This window comes from Geotrypetes seraphini, chromosome 6, assembly GCF_902459505.1.
Source record: "Geotrypetes seraphini chromosome 6, aGeoSer1.1, whole genome shotgun sequence".
Lineage (NCBI taxonomy): Eukaryota > Metazoa > Chordata > Amphibia > Gymnophiona > Dermophiidae > Geotrypetes > Geotrypetes seraphini.
In genome coordinates, this window is record NC_047089.1 from 259,738,814 (window position 1) to 259,762,074 (window position 23,261).

General features: G+C 42.9%; 1 protein-coding gene across 6 annotated transcripts in view; it reads left to right on the forward strand.

Moving 5' to 3' along the window:
- Nucleotides 1-23,261, forward strand: part of GK (glycerol kinase) — a 445,878-nt gene that overhangs the window by 367,106 nt on the left and 55,511 nt on the right. For 5 of the 6 annotated variants that reach the window (XM_033948781.1, XM_033948778.1, XM_033948779.1 and 2 more), the window contains one exon: nucleotides 3,779-3,865. The exons of the other annotated variant lie outside the window; for it this stretch is intronic. In XM_033948781.1, the coding sequence (XP_033804672.1) occupies nucleotides 3,779-3,865 (87 nt within the window). The remainder of the gene's footprint in view (nucleotides 1-3,778; nucleotides 3,866-23,261) is intronic. 6 annotated transcript variants of the gene reach the window in all.

The following is a 23,261-nucleotide window of genomic DNA, read 5'->3' on the forward strand; positions in this document are numbered from 1 at the left end:
AGCGTGGTACCAATCTACCACACTTGGAGAATTCAGTTCAATCTCATTTAACACAAAGATATCTCTGAATTCAGTTCAATCTCATTTAACACAGAGATAGGCACAGGGGAGGGAGTGGGTGACCAGGGCGGAGGTGTGTTCCGAGGTAGTGATGTTCTTTACCTGGCGTTGTTTTCTCAGAGTGGCGGGTGGTGTGGAGTACTTGGATTGGGAAAGAGCCAGGGTTCTGGCTGACGAGTTGGAAGTGGGGATGGTGGCCATCCAGCTATACTTGTTTGTGGTGGATGTGGGGAATGAGTTCAAAGGCTAATGTCCTGTAGGACCAGGATTGAGAGCAGATTAAGTATAAGATCAGGTAGGTTAGGAGATGGTTTCGGGTGGGTAGCATGGTTAGTTGGGGGAGGCTGTGAGTAGAGGTGATCGTGAGAGGTTACAGGTGTAAAAATGTATGTGCAGTGTTGATCAGGTAGGCAGAATGCACATGTGGAATTACAAGTGCAGGTTAAACAGGAGATTGGAAAACAAGGTTAGAATCGCAGGCTATAATGCTAGAATACAAAATGCAGTGAAGACTTATAAATGCAGGTTAAGCAAGATGGCTAGGATACACGGAGTTAGGGTTAGAGTTACAAAGTAATGATAGAGTGGTCTCAGAGAGTTTGTAGTAGAATAGTCTGAAAATGTTGCTGCTCCATCGCTTCGCAGAGGGTTCGGTGTCTGAAGCGGCACGGAGGGGTGGAGTACACTCCCACACCCGAGGGCAGCCTTAGCCGCTCAGGTTGATGTTGTGTTCTGTGTGTGTTTGATGTAGTCTTGAGTCAGTGTCTGTTTTCTGAGATTAGTATGAGGCTGATTGAGATGATTGAGTCAAAGTCTGAATGTTGTTTCTATGTCTTTGATTGTATTTATGCTGCCCTCAGTCGATGCACTAAGGAGCGTGCTGCAAGGGTCGTTGGGGCGGAGCTTGTCTCCCATGCCTGCTCCAACTCCCTCTCTTGCAGCGTCGGCGGTGGTCAAATCAGCTGGGGCAACTCCCGACAACAGTGGAGCTGCCCTGAAGGGAAAGACCTTTTTAAAAGTTGGGCCGCAAGGGCCGTTAGGGGCGGAGCTTGTCTCCCACGCCTGCTCCAACTTCTTCCCTTGTGGCGTCAGCGGTGGTCAAGTCAGCTGGGGCAGCTCCAACAACAGTGGAGCTGGGGCAGCTCCAACAACAGTGGAGCTGCCCTGAAGCTGTGACTTGTATGCAATCTGTACCATTATTTGTCTGGTAGTAACTTTTTAAAAAAGTCCTCCAGTCAATTGTACTCTCAAGTCTAGACTACTGCAATATAGTGCTTCTGGGTGTTCTGTCCATTGTATTAACAGCATTTCAGGTTGCACAGAATTATGTTATCTGCACATTATTTAGGTTATCAAGGTGCAATCATGTATCAGAGTTTTACATCAAGCTGTACTGGCTTAAGGTAGAGTACAGAGTGAGAGATAAATTCCTGCTGTAAACCTATTTAGCAATACATAGATTGTCACCGTGATATCTGTCAGAGGTAATCGCATATCAGACTTTACTCTTAAAGTTACATTCTGCTGGTATCGGTGATTTAGTGATACCATCTAGAAAGGAGTTGCGGTTGCAACCATGAGGGCTGCGACATTTTCATGTGCGGACCCAGCAGAGTGGAATAAACTCCCAGATTACATATGTCAGCAAGGGAATTCTGCTTCGTTGAAACATTTGTTTTGTCAGATGAAATATGGGTGCTAAGAGAGAAGAAAATGTAGTTTTACATCTTGAATGTATAAACGATATAAAGAGACAGGGGTGGGTACTTGTGGCATGTTAAGGCAGTTAAGACAAGACTGTGCTTGCATGTATGTTTATTTGTAATGTATGTATTTTGTGTTTTTTACTATATATGTATTTATTTATTCACCGCCTTTCCCAAGGCGGGTCACAATAAAGTACATACACAAACAGAACCACATACGTTACAACAAATAGAACATCAATAAAACATCATAATGATAATATAAAGCCTCCTAAACTAAACCTTAGGTTTATATACCACATCATCTCCACGGATGTTGTGGAGCTCGGCACGGTTTACAAGAACTTAAAATATAGGAAGAGAAGGAAAAAAAAGGTTTACATGAACTTATATATAGAAGAGAAGAGTAAGGGGGGCTAGAATTACATTTTAGTGAAAAGCCAGGTTTTCAGTTGCTTGCAGAATAATTGAAGGGAGCCCAAGTTCCGCAGCGGGGTAGTAAGGTCGTTCCAAAGACCTGTGATTCTGAAGAGAAGGGATTTTCCCAGTTTGCCTGCATAGCGAATACGCCTCGCATCAAAAATCTATAAGAACCTAAGAATAGCCTTCCTGGGTCAGACCAATGGTCCATCTAGCCCAGTATCCTGTCTTCATGGAGGCAAGTACCTGATAAAAACCCAAATAGTAGCAGCATTCCATGCACAAAACAACCAAATGAATCAATTGTCAGTATTATTCTCAGGTGCTGCGTCTCTTTATAATTGCAGTTAAAAACAACCACTCTACCAGTAGCAATGTTCATGTCAAGATTTAACAGGGAGTCCCTCTTTTGCCGTCCAGGCTGCCTCAGGAATCTTCCACTCAAAACAATTCCTCTGCCAGCATATTTAAGTCAATAGCTGGTATTCCCTTTTACTAGATCCATGGCAAAAGTGGCCTTAGAACACCCCTTTTTTGGGTCTTTCCCACACGCTAAGGCCACTTGTGCTGCAGTCGGAAAATGATTGATTTTCCCATATTCTGAATTAATGGCCACTCACTAATTTTAACAAAGAAACAAAGGAGTAGGAGGCCTGCCACAATATCTTCCAGCGAATGTAAAATTTAATCAGATCAAGACTCAACACGGAGCTGTGTTTCAGCGGAAACCCGCCTGCATCAGGAATCGCAAATTCTTATCTTGTGAAAATGAAATGATTCCAATAAAAATGGGGAAGCCAATTTGAAAATCTTTCGCTGTGCTTCACAAAGAAGCTTCCTGCAACACACTCATTTTGCCATTAAAATAACCTAGCCATATGAGCCCCTACTGCTACCTATTTTAGGGAAAGGGATTGGGACTTGTATACTGCTTTTTTGTAGTTATACAACCATACTCAAAGTGGTTTACATACAAGTACTTCAAACATTTTCCCTAGCTATCCTTTTGGGCTCACAATTTACTCAGATTTGCAGAATATTGCTATTGCTGACCTACAAGTGTGTTTATTCTGCTGCCCCTCAATATCTCTCCTTGCTTCTCTCTCCTTATACACCTCCCAGGGAACTCTTTTCCTCGGATAAGTCACTCTTGATGTTACCCTTCTCCTCCACTGCCAATTCCAGATTTCATTCCTTTCATCTAACTGCCCCCTAAGCCTGGACTAAATTACCCTTGGTTGGCCCTTCTGTCAAATTTAAGAACCCATTGTGGCCCACAAGTCAAAAAGTTTGCCCACCCCTGCCCTAGAACACTATCACTTTTACTTTGCTCATGCTCTCTCTCTAGTTTCTCTTCCCTCCCCAGCATGCTCTGTCTGTTAGGCTTGTCTGTGTTTTAGAGCTATTAGAAAATAGAGCAAATAGAAAACTAGGAGTTTCTTCTGAGTTTAAGCTAAGATTGCTCTCAACATGTTGAATGATATTTTCTGTACCTGTATCCTCTGCTGACTGTTTTGTTGACCTAAAAAAAAACACTTTTTACAAGATGAACTTATGCTACAAAATGAACGTAGCTGAAATGTTTTTTGCAGAAAGTGAATTTCGATATGCAAGATGGAAGAAAGCTGTGATGAAGTCAATGGGCTGGGAAACATCTGAGCCTTTGTCCAATGGAAATGGTAATATTTTCACTATTTGCTTTCACTAGTTTAAGTTCTTATGCAAGCCTCAAAGGTAACTCTCAAGCAGAGTTTTTTCATACTTTTGTAAAAGAAAAATATAGCTGTTTCTAAAATTAAAAGTATTTGACTTAAACTTATGGAACAGTTTTAAGTGTAAACTAAGCAAATCATATTATCCCAGGACATCATCCATGGAGCTCCGGTACAGACAGCTGCACAAGTGCACCAGCACTTTAAGAACTTTAGAAAGTTTGCAATTGACGCACCTCGTATGCACGAGTGCCTTCCCGCCCGACATAGGCACACGGCTCCTCAGTTCTTAGTTTTCTGCAGAGCTAAGAAGTCGTGCTTGTCAATGTTCTTCATTTTAGCCTTTGCCTTCCCGCTCGCACATATGATTTTTTTCTTCATTTATTTATTTCTTGTTATTTCTCTTAAAAAAACAAAACACATTTTCTTCCCAGATTTCATCTTCGGGCGTTTTGACAGCAGGGCCTCCCTTCTCGCCTCAGCCTTTGAGTTTTAATTTGGCTGAGGTGGTTTTCCCGTCCATGTCCCGTGCATTAACCGGGTTTATAAAGTGTGGCAGTTGTTGAGCCAACTGGACTATTGCAATATAGTAAATTTGGCAGGTTCTCATAAGAATCTATCTAGGCTGCGCATAGTCCAGAATGCAGTAGTTCGCCTGATCAATGGACTGAAAAAGTTCGATCATGTGAGTCTTTACTATCGAGAATTGCACTGGCTTCCTGTGGAGGCTCGAATTAAATTTAAATTTGGTTGCCTTTGTTGCAAAGTCCTCTTTGGCATGGCAACCACTTACTTATCTGAATTATTTTCCTTTACTCAATCCAAGCATTCACGCAGTTCACACAGCCTTTTTACCTTTCCATCTGTCAAAGGCTGTCGTTACACATAATACTACCAATCTTTGCTTTCTTATCAGGCAGCTTTCTGGGACAAGGAACTGAAACCTTTGTTATTGAGTTCCATGTCTTACAATCATTTTTGAAAGCAACTGAAGACACATTTGTTTGCAAATTAATCAATGTATTATTTGTTAAATTTTGTAAACTGCATCAAACTTATCGGTTATGCGGTATAGAAATGATTTGTTGTTGTTCTGTTCCAACGCACAATTTCAATCACTGTCCCACACAACTGGTGTATACAGTGCCTTGGCCCATCCATCGCATCGAGTCCTGTGCGCATTGTTCTACACTTAAGAAACGCTCCATTAAAAGCCGCATTCTATAGCAGCAGAAATTGTTCGGTGTCACCATGGATGCATACATCGACATCCAAGCCCTCGATGTCAAAGACACCGTCATCGTCCGATACACCTGCATTGATACTGGTATCGAAGGCTATAGCTCCTTCTGGTAAACCAGCTAAAAAGCCACCAGCTTCCCAGACAGGATCATAGGCCACTAAGGCATCGAGTTCAATCATGCCGGCCAAGCGAAGACCCTTAATGAGACGTGCTTCCAAATCGAGGGATGCATCGACATTCGAGTCATGCTTTCCGAAACGAGTCACAGCACCTTTGGTACCAGCGACAAAGCCACAGGTACCAGTGCTCATTTTTCAAGAGAAGCTTGATACGTTCTTTCGTGCTGCGTATGGGGATAGGTTTTGCCTTCTTACCCCGACACTGACTTCAACTATACCAGCCCAGCTTGAGCGTCAAGCCACACGGGATGCTGGTACCATCACTGCTTCATCAATGTATCACCATGGCTCTCGATGTAGGTGGTCATCCAGACATACTTCAAAGCATTGAGCATCCAGACACAGTTCCAGTTCGTCGAGGCATCATTCTTCTTCTCCTTGACAATCTCAGTCTAATAAGTGTTCTTGCAAATAAAAACATCTTTTTCTAAACATCCAGAAAAATTTGAGCATACTGCATCGCCTTCCTCATCGGATCAGTAGTGTGCCAAGCGGCAGCATCGATTTCTCCATCACTACTTGTGGACTTGGATTTTCATATTGATTCCAATATCTATGCTTCTCATTCAACCACAGAAGCCTATGATTCTCCCGAGACACAATCTCCTCATAAGACTCCTCCTAGAGAGCCATCTCCTATGGAGCCACTTTATTTTTCTCGCTTCATTAGACAATTGGGTAAGGACTTGTCTATCAAGCTTGAAGCAGATTCCAAATATACTGTTGAATTTATGGAAACTATGGACTATAAATCTCCTCCTAAGGAATTTATTAAACTTCCTTTTCATGGAATCCTGAGAGAAACCCCTCGTAAAAACTGGGAGTCTCCTCTCTCTGTCTCTTTTGCTCCTAGAAAGTTGGACACTCTCTACAGGATTATTCCCAGTTCAGGATTTGACAAACCTCAACTGTCTCATCAGTCTTTAGTGGTGGAGCCCACGCTAAAAATAGTATGCCCCATCTAAAGTTTATACCTCAGCCCACCAGGGTGAAAGGGACGTACTATGGATAGGTTTAGTAGACGTCTTTACCAAAACTCCATGTTACAACTTCTACTTCACATGTTACATGAAACACCTGGTTAAACTGCCTAAATTTCACCAGAAGACAGAATTCCAACACATAGCTAACACCCTTACTCGGTTAAGACAACACATGGTGCAGTCTGCATATGACGCCTTTGAATTATCTTGTAGGGCTGCTTCTATGTCTGTAGCCATGAGGAGATTGGCATAGCTAAGAATTGCTGAAATGAATGTTAACCTCCAAGACAGGTTGGCCAATATTCCCTGTCTAGGAGATGAACTCTTTGGGGGCTCAATTGAGAATGCCGCTCAAAAGTTCTCCACCCATGAAAAGACTTGGGATTCCTTGCTTAAACCTAAACACAATCCATCCACTATCAGATGTCTAATAAATAAACTGAATGCCAATAGGGAGAAGTATGGCCTTGGGATGAGTTGAGTGGAAGGCGACAAAGGGTAGAGATAAATGGAGATCGCTGTGAGGAAAGGGATGTTACCAGTGGTGTGCCTCAAGGTTCTGTTCTTGGGCCTGTTCTTTTTAACATTTTTATAAATGATATTGCTGAAGGGTTGTCGGGTAAGATTTGCCTCTTTGCGGATGATACCAAAATCTGCAAAAGAGTAGACATACCGGATGGTATGAATAACATGAAGAAAGACCTAGCGAAGCTTGAAGAATGGTCTGAAATTTGGCAGCTAAAATTTAATGCTAAGAAATGCAAGGTCATGCATTTGGACTGCAAAAACCAGAGGGAACGGTAAAGTTTAGGAGGTGAAGAATTTATGTGCACGAAGGAAGAGCAGGACTTGGGTGTGATTGTATGTGATAATCTTAAGGTGGCCGAACAGGTTGAAATGGTGACGGCGAAAGCTAGAAGGATGCTAGGTTGCATAGGGAGAAGTATGGCGAGTAGGAAAAAGGAGGTATTGATGCCTCTGTATAAGACCGAGACCTCATTTAGAATATTGTTTAAAATTCTGGAGGCCATGCCTTCAAAAAGATATAAAAAGGATGGAGTCGATCCAGAGGAAGGCTATTAAAATGGTGTGTGGTGTTTGTGATAAGGCGTATGGGTACAGACTTAAAGATCTCAATCTGTATACTTTGGAGGAAAGGCGGGAGAGGGGAGATAATTATTATTATTATTTATTTATATGCCGCCATACCAGGGAGGTTCTAAGCGGCTCACAGCATAAAAAAAAATAATACATACATACATACATTTTCAATAAAAATCTCAATAAAATACAATAAAAGGCACTACATACATTTCAATAAAATTGATCAGAATAAAGGTACAAACATTTCAATAAAATTGATCAAGATGAAAGTGAAAACCATGCAGTTAAGAAACATAAGAAAAAAAATGCAAACATGGTTGAAACAAGAGAAAAGGCAAAACCATTAGGAAAACTCAATTATCATGATCACATTAGTAGTATTGTTAAAACCACCTTCTATAGATTGCGGAAAATTCGATCCATTTCTAAATTCCTCTGTCCTAGAGCACTTAATATTCTTATTCACTCTCTGGTGATGTCTAAAATCGATTACTGCAATTCATTATTTACAGGAATTACGTTACAAGAAATTAAACGTTTACAAATCATTCAAAATGCTTCCATTAAATTAATAACAAAATCTAAAAAATTCGATCATGTGACACCACTCCTTAAAAAGGCTCATTGGCTGCCAGTCATACACAGAATTACACACAAATTATGTACTATTATCTTTAAAACATTAGAAAATAAGACTCCAGCATTTTTATTCAGACTACTTATCCCATATTCTGTTAAAAGAACTTTAAGATCTAGTGAACGGAACCTATTATCAATTCCTACGTTAAAAGTAATTAGCACAAGAAGACAATTTATCTTTTCATGTACAGCTCCCCAGGTCTGGAATGCGCTTCCCATGTTTTTACGGGAGGAGAAAGTGTTTGGGAAATTTAAAAGCGAATTAAAAACTTTTTTGTTTAAAGACGCATTTGCAAATTAATTAAATTTTATTACACAGTGTTACTCTAGTTAATTATTTTTTACTCATTTTTTAATCTCCTTATGTGTTCTCCCTGTAAGTTCTTTCTTTACTATAAAAAATGTATTTCTTTCCCTCTTACCCTTGTTTACGTTATAATTGAAATTGTATGTAATGTTGTTGTTTCCTTACATGTATATTTTATTGTACATCGCTTAGAAATCTGATTAAGCGATTTAACAAGCAACCTAATAAACTTGAAACTTGAAACTTGATGTCAGCCTATTAAATAATTGAGTCTTTAGTAATTTCCTAAAATCTAACATCATTTTTCCAAGCCATATATTCATTTTAGCGGCCTGAAAAGAGAAAATTTTCTCAAGGAACCTCTTATAGCGGCAAGATTTTATAGAAGGATAAGTAAATAACTGCGCTCTCCATGTATTTTTATTAAAATGACTCCAAGAAAAATGAGAAAGGAGATAATCTGGTGACAGACCAAATGCTACAATAAAATTTAAACAATATTCTAGACTCCACCAGTAGCCAGTGCAGTTTGTGATAGAAAGGGGTGATAAGCTTCCATTTTTTAAAACCAAAAATGAGGCAAACAGCAGTATACTGGACTACCCTTAATCTCTTAAGAATTTTCAAATAAGACCCTACATATACAATGTTACAGTAGTCCAGTATACTTAAAATGGAAGATTGCACCAACAACCGAAAAGAGACTTCATCAGAATATTTCTTGATGGTACGAAGCTTCCAGAGCACTGAAAAACATTTCTTAATAAGTAAAGCAGAGACCGCTGGAAACAGCTTCGTAGGCAGCCAAAGGGAGTCGGGAGGTGGCTGAGAGGAGTTCGGAGCATGAGGTGAGAGGAGCGGAGACAGCAGAGAGGGAGGCATCCAGGACACGGAGAGTGGTAGAGACAAGAGATAACGCCTCCGTCCACCCCTCCGACGTCACCAGCACACTGCAGCCGAACTCCTCCATAAAAGGGGAGGAGCCAACAGCACACAGCTGTTTGGCGCGCAGCGAAGGCGAGCGACAAAGGTGCTCGCCTTAGCAAGAGCGCCTTTACGAAGGGCCTCAAGAAGGGCAGAGTCACTACACCAAGGAAGGGCAACAAGGTAAGGAAGCTAACAATCAGCACAGCAAAAAAAACCCAATAAGTACATAAAAGCAGAAACAAAGCAGACACAGAGGGCACTTGCATACATAACAACAGTAGGACACACACAAACTGCTAACTTAAAGTTAGAAATACCAACCAATACAGAACACCACAACACTACTCAGCACTAGACAAACGCGACACAATGGGAGTGGATACAGGGCATAACATAACTAGAGAACAAGGAAGTAGCAGGCAGCAGGCACAGAAGAATACATACACTCACACAAATAAAAAGGACCCAGTGAAATAAAAGAGAGTATTCCAATAAGGCGAACAGCAATGGAAGCAGAGGGAATCCAGATGATGAGCTTTCCAGTGTTCTGCACAGTCTGTCATATGTATGACTACCTCCCCTTGGGGAGGCAGTCATATGTATGTGGTCGATGTCAGGAGCTGAAAAGCTTGAAGAAGGAAGTCAGGCAATTGAAGGAGACACACAAACTCATAAGGGAAACTCTTCACAGATATGGAAGGCTATGTATGTAAATGCACACAGCCTGGGAAATAAACTTCTAGAATTGGAGACTGAAATAATAAACGCCGATCTGGATGTAATAGCGATATCTGAAACCTGGTTCACGGACTCGCATGGGTGGGATATGGTTATACCGGGCTACAATTTACTTCGTTGCGACAGAGAGGGTAAAATGGGAGGAGGTGTAGCACTGTACACTAAGGAGAGCATCAAAACTATCAGAATCACAGATGTTAGTTACACCGGGGAATCCCTCTGGGTGAACCTGGCCAGAGGGTATGAAAAATGCCTGTACCTTGGCGTGATATACAGACCCCCCAGGCAACAGGAAGACCAAGACATGGAATTAATAGAGGACATAGAGAATATCACACTGCGCGGAGACACAGTAATACTAGGAGACTTCAACATGCCTGATACAGATTGGAACACACTCTCCTCGACTACAAGTAGCAGCAAAAGAATTTTAACCTCCATAAAGAGTTCACGTCTCAAGCAATTGGTATCGGAGCCCACCAGGAACCAGGCAATACTAGACCTAGTACTCACCAACGGAGATAGCGTCTCGGAAGTCTCAGTAGGTGATACACTGGCCTCCAGCGACCATAATATGGTATGGCTCAACCTCGAGAAGGGTTTCCCTAAGTCACACACAGCAACGAGGGTTCTCAACTTTAGAGGCACAGACTTCAACCGCATGGGAGAATTTATCCATCAAGAGCTATATAAACAGGTAAAAGCTGACAATGTGGAGGATATGTGGTCAACTCTAAAGTCCATCCTACATGAAGCGACAACCCGCTACATAAGAACAGTAAGTAAACGCAGGAGAAACAAAAAACCCCAATGGTTCAGCAAAGATATTTCAGACCTAGTTAAAAAGAAAAAAGAAGCATATATCGCCTACAAACATTTAGGAAAACAGGAGGCGAAAGAGGACTATCTAGACAGATCCAGAGCTGTCAAAAAAGCAGTCAGAGAGGCCAAAATCCAAATGGAGGAAAATCTAGCACAGAACATTAAGAAAGGAGATAAATCTTTCTTTAGCTATATTAGTGACAGGAAAATAAACAAAGATGGGATTGTACGCCTGAAGCAATCGGACGGTAACTTTGCAGAATCGGATTCTGCCAAGGCAGAACTACTAAACAAATATTTCTGTTCAGTTTCACATGTGAGGCACCGGGAGATGGTCCACAGCTTCAGACGAAAGAGAAAATCAGAATGAACGGTTTCAGGATTTCGAATTTACGCCAGATAGCGTCTACAGCGAACTATCAAGACTCAAAGTGAACAAAGCCATGGGACCAGACAACCTACACCCCAGGGTACTCAGGGAGTTATGTGAAGTCCTGGCGGAACCATTATCTGTGCTTTTCAATCTTTCCCTACGCACAGGAAGAGTCCCCTTGGACTGGAAAACCGCCAACGTAATCCCACTCCACAAAAAGGGCAGCAAGACAGAGACAGCAAACTACAGGCCAGCGAGTCTCACGTCTATAGTGTGTAAAGTCATGGAAACACTGATCAAACGGAATCTTGACACAATCCTAGATGAGGAAAATCTACGTGATCCCCACCAACACGGGTTCACCCAGGGTAGATCCTGCCAATCCAATCTTATTAGCTTTTTTGACTGGGTTACTAGACAACTGGATGCCGGGGAGGCACTGGACATGGTGTATTTGGACTTCAGTAAAGCATTTGATAGCGTCCCACACCGAAGGTTATTGAACAAGCTGAAATCAATGGGCTTGGGAGACACTCTAACTAAATGGGTTGGGGACTGGCTGAGCGGTAGAGTACAGAGGGTGGTGGTGAACGGTACCCCATCAGAAGCGTCGGATGTGCTCAGTGGAGTACCGCAGGGCTCAATCTTGGGCCCGATTTTATTCAACTTATTCATAAGAGATATGACGCAAGGGCTTAGGGGAAAGGTATCACCGTTTCTCCGATGACGCCAAAATTTGCAACATTGTAGGCAATAGCTTATTACCTGACAATATGACACAGGACTTACTGCTGCTGGAAAGATGGTCAACGACTTGGCAGTTGGGCTTCAATGCTAAAAAATGCAAGGTAATGCACCTGGGTAAGAGAAACCCGCGCAGAACTTATGCACTAAATGGAGAGACCTTGGTTAGGACCAAGGAAGAACGTGATCTAGGAGTGATTATTAGTGATGACATGAAGGCTGCCAATCAAGTGGAGAAGGCTTCCTCCAGGGCAAGACAAATGATGGGTTGTATCCGCAGAGGTTTTGTCAGCAGGAGACCTGAAGTCATTATGCCATTGTACAGTCCATGGTGAGGCCTCACTTGGAGTACTGTGTTCAATTCTGGAGACCACACTACCGTAAAGACATGCTGAGGATCGAATCGGTTCAGCGAATGGCCACCAGGATGGTCTCGGGGCTAAAGGATCTAACGTATGAAGAAAGACTAAAGAAGTTGCGACTGTACTCACTTGAGGAACGAAGAGAAAGGGGAGACATGATTGAAACGTTTAAGTACATCACGGGTCGCATTGAGTCGGAAGATGATATCTTCTGTCTTATGGGTCCCTCGACCACCAGAGGGCATCCGCTGAGGATCAGAGGAGGGAAGTTTCAAGGAGACTCCAGAAAGTACTTCTTCACTGAAAGAGTGGTGGATCAGTGGAACAAACTCCCACTGCAGGTTGTTGAAGCCAGCAGCGTGAAGGATTTTAAGAGTAAATGGGATGCTCACATGGGATCTTTAAGGGAGTAAATTCGGGAGCGAATACTTTGGAATGGGCAGACTTGGTGGGCTATAGCCCTTTTCTGCCACTATGTTTCTATGTTTCTAAGATACAGGAACTAAAAGGACTTTACATCACAGAAGACCCAATCAGGACAGCTGAGGACTGCATGAGAGAGAGACACATTGAGGAAGAAGTCAGGGAACTCAAGGAATTCATTGAGGAGGCCTACAGGAGGAGGGTGGAAGATTCCGAACATCTGAGGGTGGAAGAACACAAACATCTGAGGGTGGAAGAACACAAACATCTGAGGGTGGAAGAACACAAACATCAGAGGAAAGATGAGGTTACATCGATGTGGAAGGGAGAACAAGAGAAAGAAGGCTCCAGGAAAGAAACCCACAGAGGAATCCCAAAGGAGGGGGAGGAAAGGACTAGGCAATGCCCAGAAGAAGAAGCAGCAAAGCACTCCGAGGACATAGACCTGCAACCGGAGCGAAAACTGAAGAAGGGGAAGTCTGCAATCCTAGTGGGAGACTCAATCCTAAGCCAAGTAGACAGCCACGTAGCAGGTGGGAGAGAAGACCGACTAGTGACCTGTCTTCCAGGAGCGAGAACAAAGGACATCGTAGACAAAATTGGAAAGATCCTGGAAGGAGCAGAGATGGAAGAGACTGCAGTAATGATCCATATCAGGACAAATGATGTCAGCAGGAGAGACTATAGAAGAAGTGCACTGATAGAACAGTTCAAGATTCTGGGAAGGAAGTTGAAGATGAGGACTCAGAAGATAGCGTTTTCAGAGATCCTACCAGTACCAAGGGCAGATGTGAAGAGGCAAACGGAATTACAATCAATAAATTTATGGATGAGGAGATGGTGTGAGGAAGAGGGGTTCCACTTCATTAGGAACTGGACAACGTTTTTGGTCAAGAGCAAGCTCTTCAGGAGAGACGGGCTGCACCTGAGCGCAGCAGGAACTAGACTTCTAGCAAACAATGTCAAGAAGGGAATAGAACAGGCTTTAAACTAAGAAGAAAGGGAAAGGCGACAGTCGACCAAATGTCGACAATTCGGAAGAAGGTATCCCGCTAAGATACTAAGAGGGAAAATTGCTGGGAAAAAACAACGAGCAAAACACAGGAGTTGACTGACCCAGAAAAGAAGGAAAAGAGGATTGTAGCACAAGAGATGAAAATAAAGAACGAAGCACTAAACTAAACTAAACTAAGCCTTAAGTTTATATACCGCATCATCTCCACGGAAGCGGAGCTCGACACGGTTTACAAAGCTTAAAAATACAAGAAGAGAGGGGAGAGAGAATTTACAAGAGCATATGAAAAGAGGGGAAGTAAGCAGGAGATGTTATATATTAGAGAAAAGCACAAAGAAAGGAAATAAAGACAAAAATATCCCAGGATTTAAATTGCATATATACTAATGCAAGGAGCCTAAGGAACAAAATGGAATTAGAAGTCATGGCCAAGACATCTTTGGGGTCTCCGAAACATGGTGGAATGAAGAAAACAAATGGGATACAGCACTGCTGTGGTACAAACTCTATCGCCAGGACAGGTCAGGTCAGAAAGGAGGAGAAAGCATAAAGAAAGCATACACTCAACCAGAGTGGACACAGCAGAGACAACCAACAAATTGGAATCGCTATGGGTTAAAATACCGGGAAGGAAAGGGCCCAAGTTAAACATGGGCCTGTACTATCGTCCACCTTGGCAAACCGAAACTATTGATGAAGAAATGGAAGCCGAGATGAAGCAGGAATGCAAAAGCGGTAACACAATTATTATGAGAGACTTCAACTATCCCGGGATAGACTGGAGTCTTGGAAACTCTAAATGCGCTAGGGAGACCGGATTCCTGGAGGCTATACAGGATTGCTTCATGGAACAGCTTGTCAGAGAACTGACGAGAGGGGATGCCACTCTGGATCTCATCCTAAATGGGCTAAGAGGACCGGCAAAGGAAGTGGAAGTAGTGGGACCACTGGGAAACAGCGACCATAATATGATCAAGTTCAAAGTTAAAGTAGGAACACCGAAAAGAAAGCGAACCACATCGACAACTTTTAACTACAAGAAAGGAAACTACGAAGCGATGAGGGTAATGGTAAGGAAGAAACTTAGGAACAGCTCAAAGAAATCGCAGACTGTAGAACAAGCCTGATCTTTATTCAAGGACACGGTGAGCGAGGTGCAGAATCTGTATATCCACAGATTCAGAAAAGGGTGCAAAAAGGGTCAAACTAAAGACCCGGCGGGGATAACTAAAATAGTGAAGGAAGCGATAGGCAATAAGAAAAATTCATTCAGGAAATGGAAAAAGGACAAAACTGAGGGGAACTGGAAAGAGCACAGGAAGTATCAAAAAGAATGTCATCGTGTGGTTCAAAAAGGCAAAAGAGAGTATGAAGAGAGGCTAGCCAGGGAAGCACGAAATTTCAAACCGTTCTTCAGATATGTTAAGGGGAAGCAGCGGCTAGGGAGGAGGTGGGACCGCTGGATGACGGAGACAGGAAGGGAGTGGTAAAGGAGAAGAAAGAAGTGGTGGAAAGACTAAACATGTTTTTTTCGTCTATATTTACAAAAGAGGACACATCCAACATACCGGAACCTGAGCAAATCTTCAAAGGAGACCAAGCAGAAAAATTAACATCCATGGAAGTAAGCCTCTAAGACCTACACAGGCAGATAGAAAAATTAAAAACTAATAAATTGCCGGGCCCGGATGGAATCCACCCAAGGGTTCTGGAAGAACTAAAGGAGGAAATAGCGGAACTACTACAGCAAGTTTGCAATCTATCCCTGAAAACAGGTGTGATCCCGGAGGACTGGAAGATAGCCAATGTTATGCCCATCTTTAAAAAGGGATCAAGAGGTGACCTGGGGAACTACAGACCGGTAAGTCTGACCTCTATTCCGGGGAAAATGGAGGAAGCACTGATAAAGGACAGCATCGATGAGCATCTAGAAAAAAATAAACTTCTGATAAGCCAACATGTCTTCTGCAAGGGAAGATCGTGCCTAACGAACTTATTGTACTTCTTCGAAGGAATTAACAAGCGGATGGACAAAGGGGACCCCGTAGACATCGTATACTTAGATTTCCAGAAAGCCTTTGACAACTTCTCTTTCTAAGTCCTTCTACTTTTCATTGTAGTTCCTTTCTATATCAATTCTTGTAAACCGTGCCGAGCTCTACTTCTGTGATGCAGTATACAAACTTAAAGTTTAGTTTAGTTTAAGGTACCCCATGAATGCCTACTTCGGAAACTAAAGAACCATGGGGTGGAAGGAGACGTACATAGATGGATCAGGAATTGGTTGGCGGGTAGGAAACAGAGGGTGGGAGTGAAGGGCCACTACTCGGACTGGAGGAGGGTCACGAGTGGTTCTGCAGGGGTCGGTGCTCGAACCTCTACTATTCAATGTATTTATAAATGATCTAGAAACAGGGCCGAAGTGCGAAATAATAAAATTTGCAGACAACACCAAACTATTTAGTGGGGTTAGGACTAAAGAGGACTGTGAAAATTTACAAAGGGACCTGAACAAACTAGGAGAGTGGGCGTCGAAATGGCAGATGAAGTTTAATGTAGAGAAATGTAAAGTCTTGCATGTAGGACACAGAAACTCGAAGTACAGCTATACGATGGGAGGGCTGTTATTGGGTGAGTGTACCCAAGAAAGGGACTTGGGGGTAATGGTGGATGAGAAAATGAAGCCATCGGCGCAGTGCGCAGCGGCCGCTAAGAAGGCGAATAGAATGCTAGGTATAATCAAGAAAAGGTATTACAACCAGAACGAAAGAAGTAATCCTGCCATTGTATCGGGCGATGGTATGTCCGCATTTGGAATACTGCGTCCAATATTGGTCGCTGTACCTTAAAAAGGATATGGCGATACTCTGAAGAGGGTTCAAAAGAAAACGACACGTTTGATAAAAGGTATGGAAAACCTTTCATACACTGAAAGATTGAAGAAACTGGGGCTCTTTTCCCTGGAGAAACGGAGACTTAGAGGGGATATGATTGAGACCTATAAAATCATGAAGGGCATAGAGAAATTAGAGAGGGATAGATTCTTCAAACTCTTCAAATACTACAAAAACGTGAGGGCATTCGGAAAAGTTGAAAGGGGACAGATTCAAAACCAATGCTAGGAAGTTCTTCTTCACCCAACGGGTGGTGGACACCTGGAATGCGCTTCCAGAGGGCGTGATAGGACAGAGTACGGTACTGGAGTTCAAGAAGGGATTGGACAATTTTCTGAAGGAAAAGGGGATAGAGGGATATAGATAAAGGATTGCTACACAGATCCTGGACCTGTTGTGCCGCCGCGTGAGCAGACTGCTGGGCATGATGGACCCTTGGTCTGACCCAGCAGAGGCACTGCTTATGTTCTCCAATGTAAGGTGTTTATCCAGCATTACCCTTAATATTTTAATGGATTGTTCTATATTGTAATCCAACCCATTCAAACATATCTTTGTTTCTCTGAGCTTATCATTAGGTGTTGCCAGAAATAATTTAGTTTTGTCCTTATTCATTTCCAATTTGAAAGCCATCAACCAAAGCTCAATCTGATTTATAATAGTTGCAAGAAAGTTTATAAATTCAGATGACAAACAACTAAGTGAGATGACTATAGTAATATCGTCTGCTTAGATATAGAATTCCTACATTATATAACATAGAAACATAGAAATTGACGGCAGAAAAGGGCCTCAGCCCATCAAGTCTGCCCACACATAAATGTTCATAAGTAGAGTATCTTTCATTTGAAAAGAAACTCTGCAACGAGAGGACATAGGATGAAGTTAAGAGGTGATAGGCTCCGGAGTAATCTGAGGAAATACTTTTTTAAAGAAAGGGTGGTAGATGCGTGGAACAGTCTCCCGGAAGAGGTAGTGGAAACAGGTACTGTGTCTGAATTCAAGGGGGCCTGGGATAGGCACGTGGGATATCTCAGGGAGAGAAAGAGATAATGGTTACTGTGGATGCAGTAGACTGGATGGCCATTTGGCCTTTATCTGACATCATGTTTCTATAAGTCCTCTTTTCCTACCAGAGGCGTTTTCCGACAAAGCCATCTACTACTTCCAGACCACAGCAAAAGAAACAAAGGCAGCAATGCACTAAGAAACCTTCTAAATCCAGTCAGTCTTTTTGACTAGTTACTCAAGAGCATAGTTTCAATTCCTCTGCATCTGCCTTTCCCTCTGCCAATTGGAGGTTGTTTTTAACTTTATTTTCATCATTGGCAGTTGATCACCTCCGACCTCTGGGTTCTCAATATCATCTGAGAGGGTTACTCTCTTCATTTTGTTACTATCCCTCCAGATTGGCCTCCAAAAGAGTCTGCTTCCAACCCTCTCCAGTCTTCCCTTCTTCAGGAGTTCGATTCACTACTTCTTCTCAATGCCATTGAGAAGGTTCCTCTGGACCAGCAGAACAAGAGGTTTTACTCCCGCTATTTCCTTGTCCTGAAGAAGACAGGAGGTCTTCAACCGATATTAGACCTCAGGGCTCTCCACAAATTTACTGTCAAAAAAAAGTTTAGAATGTTGTCTCTAGCATCTCTGTATGCCTTCTTGGATCGCAACAATTGGCTATGCTCTCTAAATCTCGAGGAAGCTTGCACTCTCATTCCAATTCATCCAGCATCCAGGAAGTTCCTCAGATTTCAAGTGGCATATCACCACTATCAATACGAGGTTCTACCTTTTGACCTGGCATCCTCTCCCAGGGTTTTCACCAAGTACCTGGTGGTAATGGCAGCAGCCTTGAGGTCTCAGGGCCTTCTTTCCCTATCTGAATGATTGGCTCATCAAGAATCCTTTGTCTCAAGGTGTACTTTTAGCAACACATCAGACCATGCTGTTTCTTCAGAATCTGGGGTTAAAGATCAACTTCCCCAAATCACAACTTCAACCATTTCAGAAGCTCCAGTTTATGGGAGCTCTACTCGACAAATAAGAACATAAGCATAAGAACTTAAGCAATGCCTCTGCTGGGTCAGACCTGAGGTCCATCGTGCCCAGCTGTCCACTCACGCGGCGGCCCAACAGGTCCAGGACCTGTGCAATAATCCGCTATCTATACCCCTCTATCCCCTTTTCCGGCAGGAAATTGTCCAATCCTTTCTTCAACCCCAGTACCATACTCTGCCCTATTACGCCCTCTGGAAGCGCATTCCAGGTGTCCACCACACTTTGGGTAAAGAAGAATTTCCTAGCATTCGTTTTCAATCTGTCCCCTTTCAACTTTTCTAAATGCCCTCTTGTTCTTTTATTTTTTGAAAGTTTGAAGAATCTGTCCCTCTCTACTCTCTTTATGCTCTTCATGATCTTGTAAGTCTCTATCATATCCCCTCTAAGTCTCCTCTTCTCCAGGGAAAAGAGTCCCAGTTTCTCCAATCTCTCAGCGTATGAAAGGTTTTCCATACCTTTTATCAGACGTGTCGCTCTCCTCTGAACCCTCTCGAGTAATGCCATATCCTTCCTAAGGTAGGCGACCAATATTGGACGCAGTACTCCAAATGCAGATGCACCATCGCCCGATACAACGGCAGGATAACTTCTTTCGTTCTGGTAGTAATACCCTTCTTGATTATACCTAGCATTCTATTTGCTCTCTTAGCGGCCGCTGCACACTGTGCCATCGGTTTCATTGTCATGTCCACCATTACCCCCAAGTCCCTTTCTTGGGTACTCTCATTCACTAACATCCCTCCCATCGTATAGTTGTACTTCGGGTTTCTGCTTCCCACATGTAACACTTTACATTTCTCAACGTTGAACTTTATCTGCCATCTCGTCGCCCATTCCCCTAGTTTGTTCAAGTCCCTTTGCAGTTCTTCACAGTCCTCTTTAGTCCGAGCTCCACTAAAAAGTTTGGTGTCGTTCACAAATTTTATTATCTCACACTTCGTCCCTGTTTCTAGATCATTTATGAATATATTAAATAGCAGCGGCCCGAGCACCAAGCCCTAGTAGTGGCCCTTTATTCTTACCCTCTGTTTCCTGCCCGCCGACCAGTTCTTGATCCATCTATGTACGTCTCCTTCAACCCCATAGTTCTTCAGTTTCCGAAGTAGGCGTTCATGGGGTATCTTGTCAAAAGCCTTTTGGAAATCTAGATATATGATGTCTATGGGGTCTCCTCTGTCCAAATTCCTTCGAAGAAGTGCAATAGGTTCGTTAGGCACGATCTCCCCTTGCAGAAACCATGTTGGCTGGTTATCAGAAGTTCATTTCTTTCAAGATGTTCATCGATGTTTTTTTTTTATCAGTGCTTCTGCCATTTTCCCTGGAACAGAGGTCAGACTCACCGGTCTATAGTTTCCCGGGTCACCTCTTGATCCCTTTTTAAAGATGGGCGTAACGTTGGCTATCTTCCAATCCTCCGGGATCACTCCTGTTTTCAGGGATAGATTGTAATTTCCTGCAGTAGTTCCACTATTTCTTCCTTCAGTTCCTTCAGAACCCTTGGATGAATTCCATCCGGACCAGGGGATTTGTCAGTTTTTAATTTTTCTATCTACTTGCGTACGTCTTCAAGGCTCACTTCCATGGATATTAATTTTTCTGCTTGATCTCCTTTGAAGATTTGCTCAGGTTCCGGTATGTCTTCATTTGTAAATACAGACGAAAAGAACATGTTAAGTCTTTCTGCCACTTCTTTCTCTTCCTTCACTACTCCTTTCCTGTCTCCGTCGTCCAGCGGTCCCACTTCCTCCCTGGCTGACTGTTTCCCTTTAACATATCTAAAGAACGGTTTGAAATTTCGTGCTTCCCTGGCTAGCCTCTCTTCATACTCTCTTTTGGCTTTTCGAACTACACGGTGACATTATTTTTGATACTTCCTGTGCTCTTTCCAGTTTCCCTCAGTTTTGTCCTTTTTCCATTTCCTGAATGAATTTTTCTTATTGCCTATCGCTTCCTTCACTATTTTAGTTATCCACGCCGGGTCTTTTGTTCGACTCTTTTTGCACCCCTTTCTGAATCTGGGGATATACAGATTTTGCGCCTCGTTCACCGTGTCCCTGAAAAAAGACTAATAATAATAATAATTTTATTCTTATATACCGCCATACCCAGCGAGTTCTAGGCAGTTCACATCAATTAGATTAGGATCCGCGTTGAAATGCAGATTTACAACAATTTATCAGATTTACAACAAATTTAACCGAACTTGACAGATGATGAAGGAAGAGAGAAGCTATCATGAAGGAGGAGAAGACTAGGCATGTTCTACCGTTTGCCATTTTTTGGAAGTGTTCCTAAGTTTCTTCCTTACCATTTACCTCATTGCTTTGTAGTTTCCTTTCCTGAAGTTAAAAGTTGTTGCTATGGTTCTTTTTCCTTTCAGTATTCCAATCTCAACCTTGAACTTGATCATATTATGATTGCTGTTTCCCAACAGACCCACTACTTCTACTTCCTTTGCAGGTCCCCTTAACCCATTTAGGATTTGATCCAGAGTGGTATTTCCTCTCGTTGGTTCTCTTAACAAGCTACTCCATGAAGCAATCTTGTGTAGCCTCCAGGAATTCTGCCTCCCTAGCGCATTTTGAACTTCCAATACTCCAGTCTATCCCCTGGGTAGTTGAGGTCTCCCATAATAACCGTGTTACCACTTTTGCATTCTGGCTTTATCTCGGCTTCCATTTCTTCATCGATATCTCCGGTTTGCTCGGGTGGACGATAGTATAGGCCCATCTTTATTTCAGGTCCTTTCCTTCCCGGTATTTTAACCCATAGCGATTCCAGCTTGTTGGTCGTCTCTGCTGTGTCCATTCTTGTTGATTGTATGCTTTCTTTTATGTATAGGGCTATTCCACCTCCTTTCTATCCTGGCGATAGAGCTTGTACCCCGGCAGTGCTGTATCCCATTTATTTTCCTCATGCCACCATGTTTCAGTGACTCCAATGATGTCTATGTCCTCTGCATTGGCCATGGCTTCTAATTCCCCCATTTTGTTTCTTAGGCTCCTTACATTAATCTATACGCAATTTAGATCCTGGTATTTTCTTATCTTTGTTTCCTTTTCCTGTGCTTCGGCCTTTGGTTTCTTCTCTTTTGCTACAATCTTTCTAGCCTCCTCTTCTGGGTTAGTCGACTTCCCAGCCTTTTTCCCCCTTAGTATCTTCATGGGATACCTTCTTCCGAATCGTCGACGCTTGGTCGATTGTCAGCTTTCCCCTTCTTCTTAGTTTATAGCCTGTTCTATTCCTCTCCTGACGTTGTTTGCTAGAAGTCTAGTTCCCGCTGCACTCAGGTGTAGTCCATCTTTCCTGTAGAGCTTGCTTTTGCCCCAGAACGTTGTCCAGTTCCTCACGAAGTAGAACCCTTCTTCCTCATACCATTTCCTCATCCACAATACAATTCAGGGCATTTCTGCCTCAAGAGCATCAGGATACTCTTATCCAACTTTGTTGTCAGGTTGTTCAGCTTCAATCGCTCTCAGCAAGGCGAATGATGGTTCTTCTGGGACACATGGCATCTACAGTCCACATGACTCCTTTTGCCAGGCTTCACCTTCGGATCCCTCAATGGTCTTTGGCTACTCGGTGGTCACAAGCTCTCAACCTACTTTCACAACACATTACAGTCCTCTTCTTTTAAACATTTACTTCAGTGGTGGATGCTCTCTTCCAATTTTTCCAGAGGATTGTTATTGCACACACCTACTCATCAGAAAGTTCTCGCAATGGATTTGTCAACCTATGCTTGGGGATCTCATCTGGATGGCCTACGCACTCAAGGCCTCTGATCACCAGACATCAACGCCATCATATAAATCTGTTGGAACTCAGAGTGATTTTCAATGCTCTCATGGCTTTTCAACATCTTCTGCAAGATCAAGTTCTTCTCGTCCGTATGGACAATCAGATGGCCGTGTACTATATAAACAAGCAAGGAGGAATGGGATCTCTCCTTCTCTGTCAAGAGGCTCTAAAGATTTGGAATTGGGCAATTCCTCACATCTTCTTCCTCAAAGCTGTTTACATTTATGGGGAACAGAATTCTTTAGCGAACAAACTAAGCCGCATTCTTCAACCTTATAAATGGACGCTGAACTCAGCAGCTCTCCATCCCATCTTCTCTCAATGGGGTGGACTCCTCAAGTAGACCTGTTTGCATCCCCCCACAACAACAAGCTGCCCCGCTTTTGCTCCAGGCTATTTTCTCCTTATCACCTAGAAACAGACGCTTTTCTCCTGGATTGGACACACAAGTTCCTCTATGCATTTGTACCCATTCCTCTTGTTCTCAAAACGCTTGTCAAACTCAAACAGGAGTCGTGCACCATGATTCTGATAGCTCCTCGGTGGCCCAGACAACCATGGTTCTCCCTTCTACTTCAACTCAGTATCAAGGAGCCAATACCTCTTCCAATTTTTCCATCTCTTCTCACGCAGAGTCATGGTTCTCTTCTGCACCCCAGCCTTCAGTCTTTGCACCTGACAGCTTGGTATCTCTTGGGCTGACTTCTCCTGACCTACATTTTTCTCAGCCTGTCAGAGACATCTTGGATGC